This window comes from Telopea speciosissima, chromosome 5 (genome assembly GCF_018873765.1).
Source record: "Telopea speciosissima isolate NSW1024214 ecotype Mountain lineage chromosome 5, Tspe_v1, whole genome shotgun sequence".
Taxonomy (NCBI): Eukaryota; Viridiplantae; Streptophyta; class Magnoliopsida; order Proteales; family Proteaceae; genus Telopea; species Telopea speciosissima.
Genome location: NC_057920.1, coordinates 25,794,751 through 25,813,252, shown reverse-complemented (window position 1 = coordinate 25,813,252; position 18,502 = coordinate 25,794,751). Strand labels below are relative to the sequence as shown.

Here is an 18,502-nt window from a genome sequence, read left to right as displayed (position 1 = left end):
TTGGAAATTCAATTTATAAAGAATCATGTGATACTGCCATGTTTATAAGGGTAAAATAGGAAGAAAATAAACAATTACAGCACCTCGCCAAGAGTGAAAGTGAAGATGTTAGTTACAGCCTTCCCCTTTCTCAAGGCTGCAGTCTTCAAACTTGACACTTTTCCTTTTTTGGTCCAAGTCCTCTCTTTCCCAATCTTCCTCTTCTTTATAATGCCATTGCAGCATCTGGATCTTTATCCTCTCAGGTTCCTTGCCTGGTACAGTTCGTCCGGTTCCTCTCATAGGGGGCAGAAATGACCACCTTACACCCTGCCCGGGTGGAATCCACCCCCTCTTATTAGAGGTACTAAGAATTGTACTAGGCAGAGAACCTGAGAGGATAATTTTCCACCCTCCATCTTCTTCCACTTCAGAAGGAATGCCACCCTCACCACCACACCACCCCCCCCCCCAACAAAAAAAAAAAAAAAAACTATTAACCAAACCTATATACATCCAAAAATTACTCAAGATACACTTTCACTGCCAAACGAATCAACACCCAAAGCAATCATCTTGCCTCTCTCTTTAGCCAGGGCCTCCAACATACTTTCTTAATCACATCCCCCATGATCTTAGAAGATACTTCATGCTGATCTTTTTGGAATTTTTGTCGTGCAATTGAGTTGACTGGTGTGCATAATTTAGATTTGTAACTTTTAGCTTCCTCGGTTAATTTACACCCCCCCCAAAAAAAAGACTATTATAGAGAACAATAAATGATATAACAAGCAAGCCAAAATAGGTCATTATTTATCCTTTAAATAGCATAAGCAGAGTAACATGCATGTAACACAGATAAGAGAACTGGAAGATTTTATCATATCTTCAAATGCTGCTCAACCTTGAGAGTTTTTTGTCCAGATCATTCCATTCTCATTTATCCAATGACAGACTTCAATTTGTCCAGGCCCAAAACCCAGAAGCTTAAAAGCATGATGGTTTGGATTCCAAGTTGAAGTGTCATAGTGACATGCCATGATCGCTTGATTCACTTTCTTCTGAGCATGTATATCAACTGCATATACTTTTACTTTCTGCAAAACATGGCAATAATAGACTTGAAATGAGAATGGCTGACTATGACATAAGGCTGGTGGTTCAGAGAGGTTTCCATATACAAGTTTCACAGCTCCAATTGTGACATTCTCATTATAAGATCCTTCGACGCCTCTCTTAGTACTCCATACTTGTAGATGGTGCCCTAATTTCTCGACAACAAAATCAATGAGACCCTCGGCGGAAGTCACACAGGTGCTCTGCTCACCTCGAATGGGGCTCTTTTCACATGTCTTTAAGGTGTCATGAATATACTCATCCATGTTGGATTCATTTACCACATCAAAAAGCTTCTTTAATTCATCAATCTGAGCAAAAGAAAATGGGATTTTTGATACCAGAGATCGCGGTAAGAATGATATATATGACATTGGGTCTCTTCGATCAGGGATAGGCATTATATCTCCCTCTTTTACCATTGATTCCCTGAAAAATGGCAATCCTCCTTCACTGGAAACTGATAGGGGTGTGTCATCTGGAGAAGGTTCATAAACCACTATGGCAACATTCCACTGGGGTATTTTGGTTGTGTCTTCTTCCATTGTCTTATTTTTCAGTGTATTTGTAGAACAAGCTACATTAGCCTGCTTACAGAATGAACTCATGTGGGAGGCTAATTCATTTTTCTCTATAAGTTCCATAAACACTTGCACCTGATGGAGGCTTAATGGAGAAGCCTTTGTAACTAACCAATGTGGAGGGAGTGGAAGACCAATATGCTCTTCCCAGTACTGTGAGAAGGCATTTTCAGCTTGAGAACCCTGTAATTTCATGAAAAAAAGAAGATAGGAACCAACTAAGAAAGATTAAAAAATAACAAGCATTATATAACCATGTTGAAATGAATGGATAATAAAAAACATTAATTTTCTTACACAAAAGTATGCTGCAACTAGAAATCCAAGCAAAAGAATGGGATGTGTCATAGTGGTGGATCTGAAGCAGAGAACTGAATTAGTTAGGTGTATTCCTTTGAATGATCAGTTGGGTTTGCTGCATGGAGAGGGAGTGTTAGATTTTATAGAGGAAATTAGATTTTCTTTTTTATGAATACCATTACAGTCTCAAAGTAAACTTCCAAATGCCCTTCAAAATTTCAAATACCAGAAATACCCCTCAATTCGTGTAAAGCTTAACCATCTTAGTCAAATAAAAGCTTCAAGGACTTGATCATTAATTGTAAGAAAAATATTGTTGTAACCAATGTTTATTCTACTAAGGTTTTAACCTTACTTTTGTTTGGCTCTTGTTATATTCTTTAAAGTTATTTTAATTATGGGGAAAAAAAGATTTCAAAATAGGTTGAAAGTGACTTGTCATTAACTCATTATGTCATTTTTAAAATCAGTCATTGTCCATGTGCAAAGACAAGATTATCCTTACATTAAATAACTTTTGGGAATAAAACAAAGAATAATAAAGTAAGGTTACAATTTCTTAGTTCACCTATTTGGTGAGAACAAGATGGACCTTTAATTGTATGCATGAGTACATGACCAGACATTATGAAGAGATCCCAATCCATTGTCCATATCTACCATGACAACAGTCCATGGATCATTTTCTCTTCATACTCTTGATTTGGATTGGCTGCTTGTCAAATTTTAAAATCAAATTGAATTTTACAATCCTTGTATTGGCACCTTCCCTCATATTTTTAGCCATCAATTTGTTTCAACTATTTCCACAAAAGATTGAATTTGTAGACATTTAAAGCATATTGTTCCACGTGAAAAAATCCAATAGGCACCAAACTTTAATTTAGGGCACCTTTACCTTTACTGCCCACAAATTTGGGTCTTACTTGATTTGCCACATGGCAAATATTTGGGCGATGGAGGAAACTATTGCTCTGATACGGCAGCTAAGTTAGAACTTAAATTTTTTTGCTTGATCTCCACATGATCATCCACACATTTCAATATTATAGCTAATCTAATTTTTCAATGTGCAAATATAATGTCACAAATATTATAGCTAAACCAATAAGAATGCAAGGGTAGAAACCCTATCATGATGGGCCATATGATAGAGATGGAGCCTAGATTTTTTGTTTTTTTTTTTTAAATGTGTGTAATCCAAAGTAGGACCTTTCTGTTCACATAAACAATCTCAATAAAGGAGCCTTCCAAGATGTAGATATTTAGTATCTTTTGGGATTAATATTCCCATACACACGAATACATAAGGATCTTGCCACAATGTTTCTCAATGAAAAATTGATGTGAAACTTGGCATAGACAGGGGGAGGACCTAGAGTCCTTTATATAGATACTGTGATATACTCCTTCCATCAAGGATAACTATTTAGAGTAGGACTCTAATTCCCAAGTGGGTAGTCAATAGGGTTCTTCAATTAAATCCAATTACTATATTGAGACATACTTGATCAATAAATTATGATCATGTGGGACACACAATTAGGGAATTAATAATTCCTACATCTCTGATTAAGTGAGTTTTAAAAAATTTCTTTTCATTAATGGTAATTAGGTATAAACATATTGGACTTGCACTTGTTTTAATTTGTATGACCTTTTCAATCAATTGAGACCTAAATTTGTGTGATAGGTAGACTTCACTATACATGTTGGTAAGGTCTAATAATGGCCTTACCCTTCCCCAGTCAAAACTCTATGTCCAACTCTCCCTATAACTAAGATTCACATATCAACTGTACTCATAACGAAATTGACATATTACTTCAACCACAGGAGCTCCAATGCATCCAAGAGAGGGCATTTACGGTCCAAAAGGGTTGTTAAGGATAATACGTAAAAAAACTAAATTATTAAAATCTCTTTTATAACTTTTAACGGTAAAATTCTCTTTTACAATTACACCCACTAAAATAGTAACGTATCACATATATAATCCAAAAATCTGTGAACTCAACAAGTATTTTCTGTTCAAAATGTTAATTGCCAAGGAGAGACTAAGAAAAGTGTGTCAATGAAAGAGACCCAAACCTTCCTCTTTTAAAAATGTTATAGATTACTTAATTCCTCTGACATTCCTCACTTACCAAAAAATGGATGTTAGAATTTTTTCTGAAACAAAAGCACATGAATGAAAAAGTAGATGTACAGATGCTTTATATAATTAAGAAGATAATTTTTTTGTGAAGAATATAAGCCATGCATTTTTTTATGTCTAGTAAACTCCCATATGGGTGGCTTTAGGGGCAATTCATGTTGCCACTCTAGGAACCAATTTTGAGACCTTCAGGTCATAATGCATGACCATAGATGGAAAACTTTGAGAGGAGGGGAAATTTAGAAAAATCATAGCAGGAATTGGAAAGAAAATTGTAAGTATAGAAATGATGACAAATTTGTTATTCAAGGAAAGTTTGGCAGCAGAAAATTAAGATATAACTAATGGCACAAAATGCAAAATTTTCTATTCTAAAAGCTTTATTGTGAAACTTTTTTGACTGGCAAGCTCTAGAGGGCTATTCTAGACCGGCATTGCAAGTTTTAGCACGAAATAGGGTGATGTGGTAGTTTCAACTGTATTGAAATTAAAAAATGGTCTAGGATTAGTGTAGACACTAAATTTTGCCACTCTCAACCAACCTTCGCAAACAAGGTTGGCTGTACCCACCAAGGGAGGTATAACCGAACATCCTCCCAAAAGATCAAATGGCAGGTCTCCTACTTCCGAGATATTTTTTACTAGATTTCTAACATAATTTTTCTCCGATACTCGTGTCATCAAAAAGTATGCGTGTAAACCTTTTTGGCGATATCTGCATTGTCAAATTTCGATGACCGGATTGGGAGATATCACCCTTAGATGTTTTTCCGCCAAAAAGGCATAAAAACACCAAAAGTGAAATTCTGACAAGGAGTTAGAATTCGCCGAAAAATCAAGCAATTCACTGGTGAAAAAACCCCCCTTAATTTTCTCCGACAAATCGAAGAATTCCCCAGTAAAAGGGATGTTTACCTGTGATTCTGAATTTCCACTGGCGAAAATCCTATTTCTTCGGCAAAATCTTGTTCCCCCTCCCTTTTGTACCCCTATCTCCTATAAATAGAAGGCCAAGGAAGAAGAAAAAAAGGAGAGAGGAGAGAACGAAAATAAAAAAAAAATAAAAAGAAAAAGAAAGAGAGAGTAGATTGTGGCCAATTTTGACACGCTACATATCGCCATGAAACACTCACCAAAATATTTCCATTTGTATAGTTACTTTTGTCAGATTTTTCTGAAAATAACATTGAAATCGAGAAACCCTCAAAAATAACATTTCGCACCGATTGAGGCCAAATAATATCGGATTTGGACAAAATTTCACGTATGGGCTTAAAAGGGTTACATGAGGCTATCCCAAGGGTTTTGGCTCTACTTGGGGAAGCCTAGACACAAAAAGTGAGGTATGGTTAAAGTAATAATTTTTTCCATTTGGTTGCCACGTGAGTCAGACAGGCTTTGATCATCATCCTCAAGACATACTTCCACGTTATCAAAATGTGGTGTCTATGCGCCTAATGGAGCAATTACATGCCAAAGTTTTTGTTCTAGAAGCTTTATTTATTGTAAAAATTTTTTGACTAGCAAGATTTTCAAGACTGGCACCAAGTTTTAGTTGATGGAAGGATGATGTGGGAGTTTCAACTATATTGATATTTAAAAAATAGTCTAGGGTTGGCCACATGTCAACATTTAAACTTTGACTCAAACATATATCCTCCCATGTGTTGGAAGGTTCATTTTTTTTAATTGTCCATTTTTTTTCTTAAAACATTACAGTTTTTACTAAATATTTAAAGATTTATTTTACAATTGGCCAACTCTATTTTTGCTAAACCTAGACAGGTGAGCATGGGAAGTTGGATCTACTTGTCCACAATATTTCAGCTCTATGAATGTGCCATGGTAGATATTTGTGGCAGTGTAAAGATGTCATTGGACTACTAAAACATCTCCCTAGGTTTATAGACATACATGAACAAATATATTTCTTTCTCTTTTTATGTCCCCTTCTCAGCTTCTCTTCTACCCCCAGTACTTTAACTGAATGCCAATGCCAACTAAAATGATTATAGGTAGCATCGATCTCCCTAAAAAATTTCTCATACTCAAAATATAAATGCACCACACTCTAATGCAGCCTCTTTACATTGAACATTCAAAACTCACTTATTTAGCCTTTCAAAAACTAGGAACTAAATCTTTGAGTATACTCCTTAACAAGCTTTGCAAATGATGAAGACTTGATCTCTAGCAATTTGGCTGGGGAATCGTATTCCAATACAATACCTGCTTAAGACAAGAAAACATGTAAACCTGATTAGGCAAGCAATAGAAAATATGAGAAGTCGTATTACCAAACTCAACTGAACCCATTTGATTGTGGTGTACTAACTACTAACAACCAACTAACCATTATCGAGAAGGAGGACCATATCGATATTAAGAATTGATGTTATCCTATGTGCGATGGTGATGATAGTAGACCCTGAGAATTGTTGACTAAGTGTTTGCTGAATTAGATAGTCAGTTGTAGTATCCACTGATGCAGTAGCTTCATCGAGTACTAACACTTTACTCCTCTTGAGTAATACTCGTCCTAAACAGACCAGTTGCCTTTGACCCATGCTCCAATTCTCTCCATTCTCAGTCACTATAACAAACCACCATATGAAAATAAGTTAGTCATTTAAGATCTCATTCATTAACTTTTCTTCTCTTACTTCTTGTTAGAAAAGTATTGGAGGGAAGGGTGCCTTAGAAGTTTGATATATCATACTTTAGTGCACTTATGCATGGGTAAATTGATGTTGAGAAACTTTTATATAGAGTGAAAAGGAGAAAAAAACCAACCTAAAGAATCAAGCTTCCCTTCCTTCTTTTTAACTTCCTCACTAAGGTGGCATCTATCTAATGCCTAAAACAGCAAAAAGTCCATGTCAACTTACCACATTGCTTAATTAATCAATCTGGCATAAAATTGAGTGTTAAAGATGGCTAAGCAAAAGATGAAATGAACAAGCAAGGAGTGCCAACTGGAAATGAAAAACAAGGCAATAAAAGCAGTGCACTTCCCAAGTCGTAACTAAGAGAATCTCTTAAGTGAAACTTGTCCCAAAGATTATCCATTATATCCAATGAAATGATTTCAAAAGTTTCAAAGGAAAGGATTTAAAAAATTGAACAAAAATAAAAAGAATACTAAGAGAAAGGAGTTCATGGAGATACATTTCCCAACCAAACAATTCAATGTATTTGTTTTGTATGTGAGTAATCAATAAGTAAGTAGAAGAAATGTCCATCCTATATGTGTTGCTAACTAGAGATTATTCATTAAATGAAAAAAAAATCCCACCTCCCAGATTTGTTCATCAGTGTACTCTTCAAGCGGGTCAAGATTGCTTCTTAAAGTCCCCTCAAACATTGTGGGATCTTGTGGGATGATGCTCAATCTTGACCGTAAATCATGAAGGCCAATCTTAGAGATGTTGATACCATCTATCCAAATGTGACCAGTTGCTGGTTCAAGCATATGAAAGAGAGCCTGTACAAGAGTTGATTTACCACTTCCCGTTCGCCCAACGATGCCAATCTTCATCCCTCCGAGGAAAGTGCAAGTGAGACCTCGCAAGACAAGAGGAAGGTGGGGGGCATACCGGACCTACACATTTATTAAATAATTAAATTATGATGCTTAGAATATTCCATTAGAGCATAAAGAACTATCCAATAATATTAGGCTTCAGAGGGTCTAATTAAGGAGATTAATATTCAGAAATCTATATTGGGAATTACCTGTAAATCAACAATATCAACTTTCCCTTGTGATGGCCAATCATGATTTGGCCTATTTTCCTTTACCAACAGAGGGGGTTCACTAGGGATGCAAGTGTATTGTAGTATCCTCTCAACAGATATAATTTTATTTTCAAGATTGGAAAGAACCCATATGACCACATGCATACTAAAACCAAGCCCATATGTGACTGCAAAACCCGCAATACCTTCATAGAGAAAATAAAATAAAATAAATTAAAAAAAATTCAAAATCATGCTTTCAAATGAGCAATCAGATATAATTTTCCTAAAGTTTGATTTTATGAGATCTCAAGTTCAACTTTTTACCAGGACTGAGTACTCCCCTAGGCACTGAGGTCAAGAAAACCAAAAAGATGGCATATGTGATAGATGCCAACATATCCATGCGGAAGCATAACCACTCCATCGCACCTGAGAAATAAAATTTGGGCCTAGAATACACATCCACTAGCTTAAAGTTTGTGTCCATAAATCTCTCTTCTTGATCGAAACATCTGATAGTGGTTGAACCTAACATAGATTCAGCAAAATGTTGTATAATTGGAGTCTGACATATGCCGCTTAGTCGCGATAGTTCCCGTGCCGTAGGCATGTAGTATTTCTATAAGATAAGATTAATAAAGAAAGGAGATTACGAAAAATAAAATAATAGTGTAATGTATGTATAGTTAGTGAGAAATAGGGTATGTCCAAACATGTTATGCATACAATGGAGATTGGGTCCAAAACTTGGGACTCATTCCAACAAGAACAACTATCCTCCACATGATCCAAAACTATTGGACCACAAAGAAAAGGCTTTGCAATGGACATTTTCTTTAATCATGAAAATTTAGTTTCTGAAATTATTTATTAATTTAATTCTTACTGATTTAAAATCTTTTCCTAATTTGTGATTTTAAAATAATATACTAATTTATTTTCATAATTATGGACTGATTTATTAATTAGCCAATAAAAATTAAGAATTTAATGATCAAACAAAGCTTAAACCAACTTGTATTATTTTTACCGAAAAAAACTAACTTGTATTATGACTTGTTAACCATGAGGAAATATGGTTGATCTTGATTTGAAATTTTAATCATGAGAAGTGGAAGTGGCTATAGAATTTTACCTGGTACCAGATGCATGTCACAGTCATCGGAATAAAAACTATTAACATTTGCCATCCAACCTGTGACATTACTACAGTAGTTCCGAGGAATCCTATGATTGACATTAGAAATTCTTCAATATGATGTGGAATAGAGGTATCAAGTGAACTTTGATCTGTGGATGCCTGTATACAAATATAGAGTTTATTTAAAATTATATAAACTTTATGGTGATAAAACAAGATCATTTGTATTTTAAGACTAACTAATTATATTTACTAACCCGATTTAGAATCCTTCCACTCGGAGTACAATCAAAAAATGACATGGGAGCACGAAAAATGCTCAAATGCATTTTGTTGAAAAGCAAAGTGGCTGTCTTGTATCCAGCAGTTACAATGAGCATGGACCTTATAAGTATGCAAAGAAAGCTTACAAGGTTCAAAGCAACATAAACAAAGATAAGGGTAGATCCTTTAACATGAGGTCTCACATCCTCTGAAACAGGAGTAGCCCACACCATCCAATAACCACTGACTATTAAAAGAAGTTGAAAAAGAATTTGTGCCAGCAATATCAATGGTATAAAGGCCCCTTTATATGCAACAGTAATATACTTCCAATAGACTGAAAGACCAACTCCACCCTTTTCTCTCTTTTCTTCTTGGACAAGCTGCCCTTCTGACTGAACCAATTTTTCTGTTTGATCATTTTTAGTTTCCCTTTCCTCATCTTCTTGAATATTTTTCTCATTACAAAGCATAATACCTTCTTCCTCACCAATAACTAAATTATCTGTAGCAGTCCCACATTTGATAGAATTAAGGACTGCCAAAGCTTTTTTATGTGTACCCACTAGGCCTATAAAGTCGGTTCCTGAACTAAGAATTTTTTTATACTTTCCTGCTTGAGTAATCCTTCCATCTCTCATAACCTGTTAAACAAGAGAAGGTAAAAAATCATTTTCAAACAAAGTTGATGAATTGAAGCTAGGAAAGAAAGATGACACATTCTCACCAGAATAAGATCGGCAGAAGGTAAAAACTCTACTTGGTGGGTAACATAAATTACGGTTTTTGAACCCAAAATTCCTAGCAAACATTCCTGTCATAAAAGTCAGATGTTTACATTTAGGCATTCAAAAAGAATATCTAGTTACATTAAATGAGTCAAATAATTATACATATAATTTACTTTTCATGATGATAACATCAAACCATAGATTTATGCAAGAATTTGCATTGCTTAATATCACGTGTCTCTATGCCTAGTTTATTCAGATAGTCATGATTTCATCTTTTTAGATCAATTTTAGATCAAACTCAAATTCTAGTAAAAACAATTGTGATGTATGCAATAGGATATAACTTCAAGAAAATTTCATTAAAGAAAGCTTTGGAAGTATGGTCAAATATCAATTACCTTAAATAGATGATTTCCTGTGTGAGCAGCACAGGCATTAAAAGGATCATCAAGTAGATAAATATCAGCATCATGGTACAAAGCACGTGCAATCTGGATTCTTTGCTTTTGCCCACCACTCAAGTTGATCCCCCTCTCCCCTATAATAGTTTGATCCCCAAATGTAAACAATTCTAAGTCCTTCTTCAGTGAGCATGCTTCAAGGATCATATCGTACCTTTCCTTATTCATCTCCTTTCCAAATAATATATTGTCTTCTATCTTTCCACTCTGTAACCAAGGTGATTGTGCAACATAAGCCTTCGTCCCGTTCAACTTAATGGCTCCTGATACCTTTGGCACTTCTCCCAATATGCATGAAAGTAAGCTTGACTTGCCTGACCCAACAGAACCACAAATAGCCACTTTTATACCACGATACACTCGAAAATTAAGATCTTTTAATATGAGATTATGAGAATGAAGGTCCCAAGAGAAATTTCCCTTCACTATCTCAACTACAACCTCAGCACTATCATTTGGAAGTTTTTGTACTATTTCCGGATGAAGATCATCAAGAGAAAGAAATGATGCTATTCTATTGAGGGAAACTTTAGTCTGAACTACCATGGAGATTAGATCTGGGATATTATAAATAGGCTCTTGCAATATCTCAAATATAGCAAGTGCAGTTAGAATCTTCCCCGACTCAAGGGGGATTCCCATAAGCATACAGAACCCAAAAGTAACCATGGACACAAACATGGGAGAAGACAAGTAGACAAAGGAAATCATAGCCGATGCATAAAGTAATTTTTTTAACCATCTAGTTTCAAAGTTCCTAAGCTCAATTATCTTATCCAAGAACTTCATCTCCCAACCTTGGAGCTTAAGAATCCTCATATTCCTCAAAGCTTCAGATGTCAACTTCATCCGCCGATCCTTTGAATCCATCAATTTCCCTTGAAATTTCTCTTGTAGTTTTCCTAGTGGTACATTTGCAAACAACAAAATCATTGTGGGAACCAAAGCTATAAGTGAAGCGAGCCCAAAGTTCTTGTACAATATCAATAACGCTAGGACAATTTGAATAGGCACCCTCCATATATCGTGCAAGTACCAACTGAAAAGGCCAGTCCTCTCAACATCAATACTCATCAAATTAATGTTCTCCCCACTAGTGTGTCTCTGCTTTGATTGGCTTGAAAGCTTTACTCCTTTCTTATAGATTATTGCGAACAAGACAACACGGACTCTCATTGACATCTTTCGTAATTGAAAGAACAAGTGCCTCTCTGAGAAGCACCTTATGAGCTTTGAAAGAATGAAAATAAACACTAGCATATAGCCTTTATATTTTATTTGGTGACTACTGTTGAGATATTGAACAAAGGCATCAATAAGGTATGGTCCAACATAAGAAGCTAATGTGCATACAATGCACAATAGACCCGTACATAGAATTTGTTTCCATGTTGAGAGAATCAATGCCTTCACTAGCTTGAATGTGTTTGTCTGAACACCAACGCTACTGCCATTACCATCAGATTCAAGTTTATCTCTAAAATGAGCAAACACCACATTGGCCTTATCACAATTATCAAGTTGAGGAATGTCTTCAAGGTCTAGTGTTTTATTATACCCGAGTGTAAGCAAGGGGCCCATTCAAGAGAAAGTAAAAATACTAAGAAGATTGGCATTTGCATAAGGAGTTACACTCTCTCCACTGACACTTGATTCTTTTCCATCATCACCATTGCTTCGCTTGGAACTAATTTTTAAAAGAGGTTCCAAAAGTTGACGATCTTCATCTTCTCGCACCTTGCCAAACAACCAAGCATAACAAAAGATCAATAAAAAAATAAGGGATACAACATCGAAGAGTCACAACAAGAATGGTAAGGATGAATGTTTTTCATGCAAACCAAGATGTTTAATAAGACAGGAACAAGAAATTATGAAGTAGAAGCCCCAACAAAATCCTTAATAAATTAGGATACCTACGCCCACTTAAATGAAAAAATTAAATGTACAAGTATGCAGTGATTACAAACCAAGTAAGTGTTCAGAATGCAAAGTCCAACTCGAAAAAATGCTTCAAATAAGGCCAACCATGTTTATACCCAAAGAGGTAATTTAACATGCATAGGAAAAGACCACTTGAAGACAGACCCATGCAAGATATAAGAGCTAACCAGTAGTATAAAAAGTATGTATCCTTCAACCCTGGCTTCGAATGTTCAAGGTTAGGCATCAAGTTTCTCTTGTAAACCATGAAATAGATAAAACTAACAACAAAATTAGGTGTAAAGAAGTAGAAAACCAGTGTAGAAAAAAGATTGTAGAAGGTTGTGAAAATAAAATCCAAATATCCATATCATTCTTTGATTCTTCAAAAGCATCCAAGTATGAACTTTTTTCTTCTTCTGTTTGTAATTAGATGGCTTATCTTAGGCAGGTCCCATACAAATCGTATAAATTTTACCACATTTTTATTTAATGCGAGTCCATTTTAAAAAATGATGTTGAAACTCTACCATCTAAATACCAACCATTTCCATCTTATGTTCTCCGGAAAGACTTAGACCATTATGGAGTCTCAATGTCACCTTTAGATGTTAGTTGAACCTGTCAAGAACAAATATAACATAAAATATTTGAAAATATATAAAAAGCAAGAGAGTTGGCAAATTTTTCATGGAAGAAGATGTAATTGTATATGATTTAGTCCATGTTCAATTAAGAAAATCAATAGAGAGAATAAAAAACTTAGCAATATAAGATTAAAATAAAATATTTTAAAATTCACATATTGGAGCAAAATACAAGGCTCATAAATTCATAACATAAGAACAAGCTAGTGAGACATCACAATAAATTTCGTTACCAAATTAAAAGAAAATGAAAAACTGTACTTCCAAATTATCAAATTCATAAACAAAGTTCTAAGTAATAAAACCATAAAAAAACATCAGTAACATAACAAACGTACGCATAAAACTGTCAAAGTTGATGTACGGTAGTCTTTCTACAAGAAATCTTGCCAAACCATTGATTGCAACTTAAAAGATCATCGGATGTGAGGGGGAAACTCCTAATAACACAACATTGCAACTAACCACGCTCAACCTAATTTAATCTTGAAATCAATAGCCGGATTGGTCATACTCCAAGTTAAGTGACTCATTAAATCCATCTCTTATGATCAACAACAAATTCATTTGTTATATATGGTAACCACATTCTTGAGATGCTAACTATACTTCATTACTCCTATAATATGACACATATTATGTAAGACAACTATTAGAACTCTACTGCATGTTTTTGTAGGATCTAGGACAACTATGGAAAAGCAATCTGAAGTCTAAAGGCCCAAAGTTGTCCAAATGATTTCTAATAGTCACTGCAAATCATTATTAATTTAGAAAACAAACATGCCACAATCAATAATAAGAAAAAGTCAACAAAATCGGCCTCCATGGTTGGTGATTATGATTTGGTGGGAATAGGCCTGAATCCGCTGGGAATTGACCAGAATAGGCCTGAGCCTTAGAAATCAAGTATGAATAGGCTAATTTTGTTGGGTAACTGAATAAGCCAGTTTAAAGGGGCTGAAATTGGAAGGGATTGACTAATCCTTGATGTGATTCGACTGGAATCCGCAATTCGACCAGAATGGGAATTATGAGAATGGGAACCCAACTCGTATATACATGCACACTTCTCTGGTTTGCGGTAATTTGAAAGGAAAAATTAGTAGGCATTGATGATTCAAAGTCGCTATATCTTGCCCCTTTATGACTAGGCCTGTAAATGGATCAGATTCTGTTCGGATGCGGATCGGATGTGATTGGATCCAGATATTCTTTAGCCGAATACAGAAACCTCTAAATAGATTTGGATGGATTCAGATGCGGATCGAATTTGGATTTTTGACCATCCGATTACATCACTGCCTTGTGTAACTCGGACCTTACTCCCCATAGTTGATACAATTCACTCTCGAACCATATCTCTTAGATCATGATTCTTTTTTCCTATTCTAGAACTTGTTGAATCTTCAAAAACCTTCAAGGTCATTATTTACTTAATTTATAATTATTAAGTATTCAGATTTTTTTCCAGATAGATTTTTATTAGAGTACTCGGATATTTTTCCGGATCTCTAAACGAATATGGATGTCCCTAAACAGATACGGATGTGGATTGAATTCAGATTTTTTGATTATCCATTTACAACTCTACTTAACTATTTTGATAACCTCACATAATATGTGAGGTGGTGGGCGGCTCACATGTCAAATACAAACACATCATACAATATCTTTTGGCATTGGGGACGCCATAAAATAGGGGATGACTGACAACTAATCTACTTTGTGACTCACATTTATGTGAGGTTAGCAATTTGTATCTTAGCGTAGGTGGTATTGGGTTTATCCAAACGGAAGAAAAAGCATATAGACTATGGGGTGATCTTCTCTACCCAGGAGTGCAAATTGCGCCCAGACACATGGGACGATCATTTTGGTTACTAAGGGGCAGGCTGTTCATTTCTCCCACCCCATGTGTCTGACACATCCTACGCCCTCAGGCAGAGAATATTTTCCCATTGACTATACAGCATCAAAAACTGTTCTCTTAGGGGGAAAGTTGGATCTCCAGAGCTGTAATCCAAGGCAACTACTAAGGAAGAATTCTCATTACCATGGACGTAGGTTGTATCATCAACTGAACCACGTATCTCTTGTGTGCTTATCTTTTTCTCTCTTCTCCTCTCTACTGAATCAACAATTTAACAGTTCGTCATCATGTTGAATAATTAAGAAAAAAAATGAACGGTAGAAAAAGAAAAGTTTTGTAGATAAGCCCCATAAGTAACAACAAAAAAGAATAGAAAAAATAATGATGAAAGAAGTTATGGAGCTCTTTATCACATTCATACAAGGGAATATCCGAATGACACATTTATAGGTATTTAGAATTTGATACCTTTTAATTGCCCTCATCTTATCCTGAAAAATGTTTTTAACATAAGGGTACAAAAGGGTTTTCAAAACAAAGTTGAAAGTGACATATCATTATTGTCAAAACTTTGTTACAAAAACTACCAGTTGCACAGGAAACCAGAAGGTATGGGGCAAAATCATAGGATCTGGCTCCTGTCCAGTCGTGGTAGGAGCTGAAAGGTGCAACACCCCTTTTAGCTGGTGACATGTAGAGTGAGCCAGATCCAAGGGTCTGAAAGCAAAAGAGTATTTTAAAGGGTATTAACCCATTGTTAATGCGGGTCAATTCCTTACCCGAACTACGGGATCCTATCCTCTAACCTCCAGCCCCTGCGAGACGAGAAGACTAGCATCCTCAATGTTGCTAGTCCTCAGTGTTCCTGTTCCTCATCTTCTTCAAGGGAGAAGACCACTTGTCCTCAAATCTTTTGCCTTATTTTTTATGGAAAAGTTTCTCTGAGGAGATGGAGATACTCTAGCACTAGTGATTCAAAAATCAGAATCTGATCTCAACTCTGACCGATTTAAATGGACTAATACATGTATGGATTCTAGGGTTAGGGTGAATTATAATCAATTCAGCCGGTTTGCTCTTTTTTCGGTTGTTCCATTGAATGCAACTGGTGTTTGTTTGTTTCCTTAATTGTGGTTTTCTATTGGTACATGTAAATGAAGAAATCGAAGCAAACACTCAGACAACAAGAAATATAGAATCGGAAACTGTAAAATGCACCGAGATGGAGAGCAGGTTTGCAATGAGAGAATCGGAATGGACGAAGATGATGTGTGTTACAGAGTTTGAGATGAATAGCTTGATCCAATTGAATAGTAATATTGATACATAGGTTCTTGGCTTTTAAAGCTGTTTGAAACCTTCAAGAACAGAGTGCAACCTCGACTTCGTTTTCTGGTAATGTGGTCGATTCTGTCGTAAGGCGTTGCGAACAACATTACCATGTGTCAAAGGTCCAACGTCATCAATGGATCTTGAGTTCCAATCCAGGCACGTGGCAGAATGGTCGCTGGATCTAATGGCAGAGCGGTGGAGCTCAACAACAATGATTTCGGTGCTTCACTAGTTCGTTGGCTCAAATTGGATACGGGAAGAGATGGTGGAGTTCGCCTTTGATTCTGATAGCTTCGCAACGTCTCTGATCACAGTTTAGCGGTGAGATGCAAATTGTCGGGTGCCACTGCTCTGGTTTCCCTTTCTTGTTCGCATGGTTGGAGGAGGAAGAATCGTGTTTTTTTTTTTTTGGGTTACGGAAATGACCGGACAAGCTCTCAAGGCATTTAGGGTTAAACTGTTGGATCTCATGAGGTCCACATGGCGAGATCTTAGAGGGGTGCTGGACCGTCCATCTCCCGCCACTGCTGGACAAGAGCCAGATCCCAAAGTCATACTCATATAAATGTCTCATGAACATTTTTTGAGTACAAACGATATTATTGCCCTCATTGAAAAAAATAATGTGTCATATTAAAAAGGCTAAAAAAAGTTATAAATTATTTGACACATTGAGGGATGTCAATAAGAAAATCACTCCACAGATCGAGGAAGAAAGAGTTGCATGGGAGTAGGCCCAAGCGAATTAGAAGACGACATTTGAAAATGTTAGAACCCGCTTGATAACCTTACGAGAAACAGTTTTTGGTGTTTTTCCGTTCTGAGAAACAGAAAAGCACCTAAATATCACCTAAATATCACTTGATAACGAAGTGTTTTTTATGACTGTTTTTGGAAACATAAATAAAAATTTATGCTCACTAGAAGACTTTTGACTGAACATGTTGGACATGTTCTATCGTTTCTTGGCTGAAAATTGGAAAAGTGTGCCCGATAAAAACTCCTATATTCGTTCACTATGTTATTTTGTAAAATTGAAAAAATATGGCAAACATATCCTTTTGTTAATTTTTTTTTTTAAAAGAAAAAGAAAAGGGTTTTGTTTGTTTTCAAGAACAGGTTTATCTAGTGGGTCAAAAACGGTTTCTCAGTATAGAAAATGAAAAAACTATTTTGTTGTTTCTCAGCACATAACCAAAACAGAAACACCCGTAAGATTATCAAGCGGGCACGCACTTATCAGTCTTTCCCAAAAGATTTTTGTTAGTATGAACCTGTGGTGCACAACACAATAGTCAAGGAGGTTGTTCAGTTGGCAAGGATCAAAAAACCTAATCCTTTTAAAGATAGGGAAGTTAGGATGAGAGAGAGAGAGAAAAATGCACCTTGATGAAGAAGATTCAAACTATTCCCTGTTGTTGGAATCTGGATGGCAAACGCTTATTAACTTCTTCGTGCACTTCTTCAAGAAACCAAAAAATTTTCCCCTGCACCTCTCCGATCGCTATATTTATATGGGTAGCATGTCTAATTTAGAATGGGCGTGTATGACTTTGCCTCATAACTCCTGACTTCCTGAACAATAGGGAAGTGGCGGGTTCGGTTCGTATCACCTGAAACGCAAGTATTTCCCGAGAAATAGGAAATTGTTGCAGGTCCATATCCTCTAAAACGTGCGTACTTCCTTAGAAATAGGAAAGCGGTGGTGGGCTCATATTCTTTGGAACCCGTTTTCCATAGATTGTGTTGGATGTCCAATTAAGTTCAATACATGATAACTAAGTTATAAATAAATAAAGAGAAAATTACGTAGACACCCCTTAGACTATTGGGCCCGTTTCAGATCCTTTACTGTCAAACTGATCGATAGGACCTTGCTGCCCAGGCACGGTGTTGTGTGTAATGACCGCCTTACCCGCACTCGGGGCAAGGCATTTGGACAGGGGTAAGGCAGACATTGCACGCAGCGCGGTTCTGCCAGGTAGCTCGGCAGTAGAGGATCCAAATTGCCATTTTCCATAGATTGTTTGCTTACCATCTCCAACTTTTCAAACAATTACTTGACACCCTTAAAATCTGACGGTGTTAATCTGCTGTTACTGTCCTTCTTCTTGATCTGAGAAAAGTTCTCCTCTTTCTTCTTCCTCCCCACCCCCAACTTTAATTACGTAAGAACGCCTAAATTTCTGCAGCAATATCTGTTCTGCTCATTGACCCAGCCTCACACCACTGCCTGTGCATCTCTGTATCAC

General features: G+C 36.1%; 2 protein-coding genes across 2 annotated transcripts; both read right to left on the bottom strand.

The window, feature by feature from the left end:
• Nucleotides 1-764: 764 nt before the first annotated feature.
• On the bottom strand, nt 765-12,255 carry LOC122661121 (ABC transporter C family member 3-like). The gene is made up of 11 exons (XM_043856441.1): nt 10,413-12,255; nt 10,008-10,094; nt 9,274-9,924; nt 9,011-9,175; nt 8,200-8,494; nt 7,870-8,078; nt 7,430-7,735; nt 6,928-6,991; nt 6,488-6,727; nt 6,248-6,363; nt 765-1,859 (listed from the first exon to the last, which is right to left on the bottom strand). The coding sequence occupies exons 1-10, from the start codon at nt 12,054-12,056 to the stop codon at nt 6,263-6,265; spliced, it is 3,762 nt and encodes a 1,253-aa protein (XP_043712376.1). The 5' UTR covers nt 12,057-12,255; the 3' UTR covers nt 765-1,859; nt 6,248-6,262.
• On the bottom strand, nt 879-1,871 carry LOC122662912 (polygalacturonase non-catalytic subunit AroGP2-like). Its single transcript, XM_043858613.1, has one exon. It carries the CDS (start codon nt 1,869-1,871, stop codon nt 879-881), a length of 993 nt encoding a protein of 330 aa, XP_043714548.1.
• Nucleotides 12,256-18,502: the final 6,247 nt, after the last annotated feature.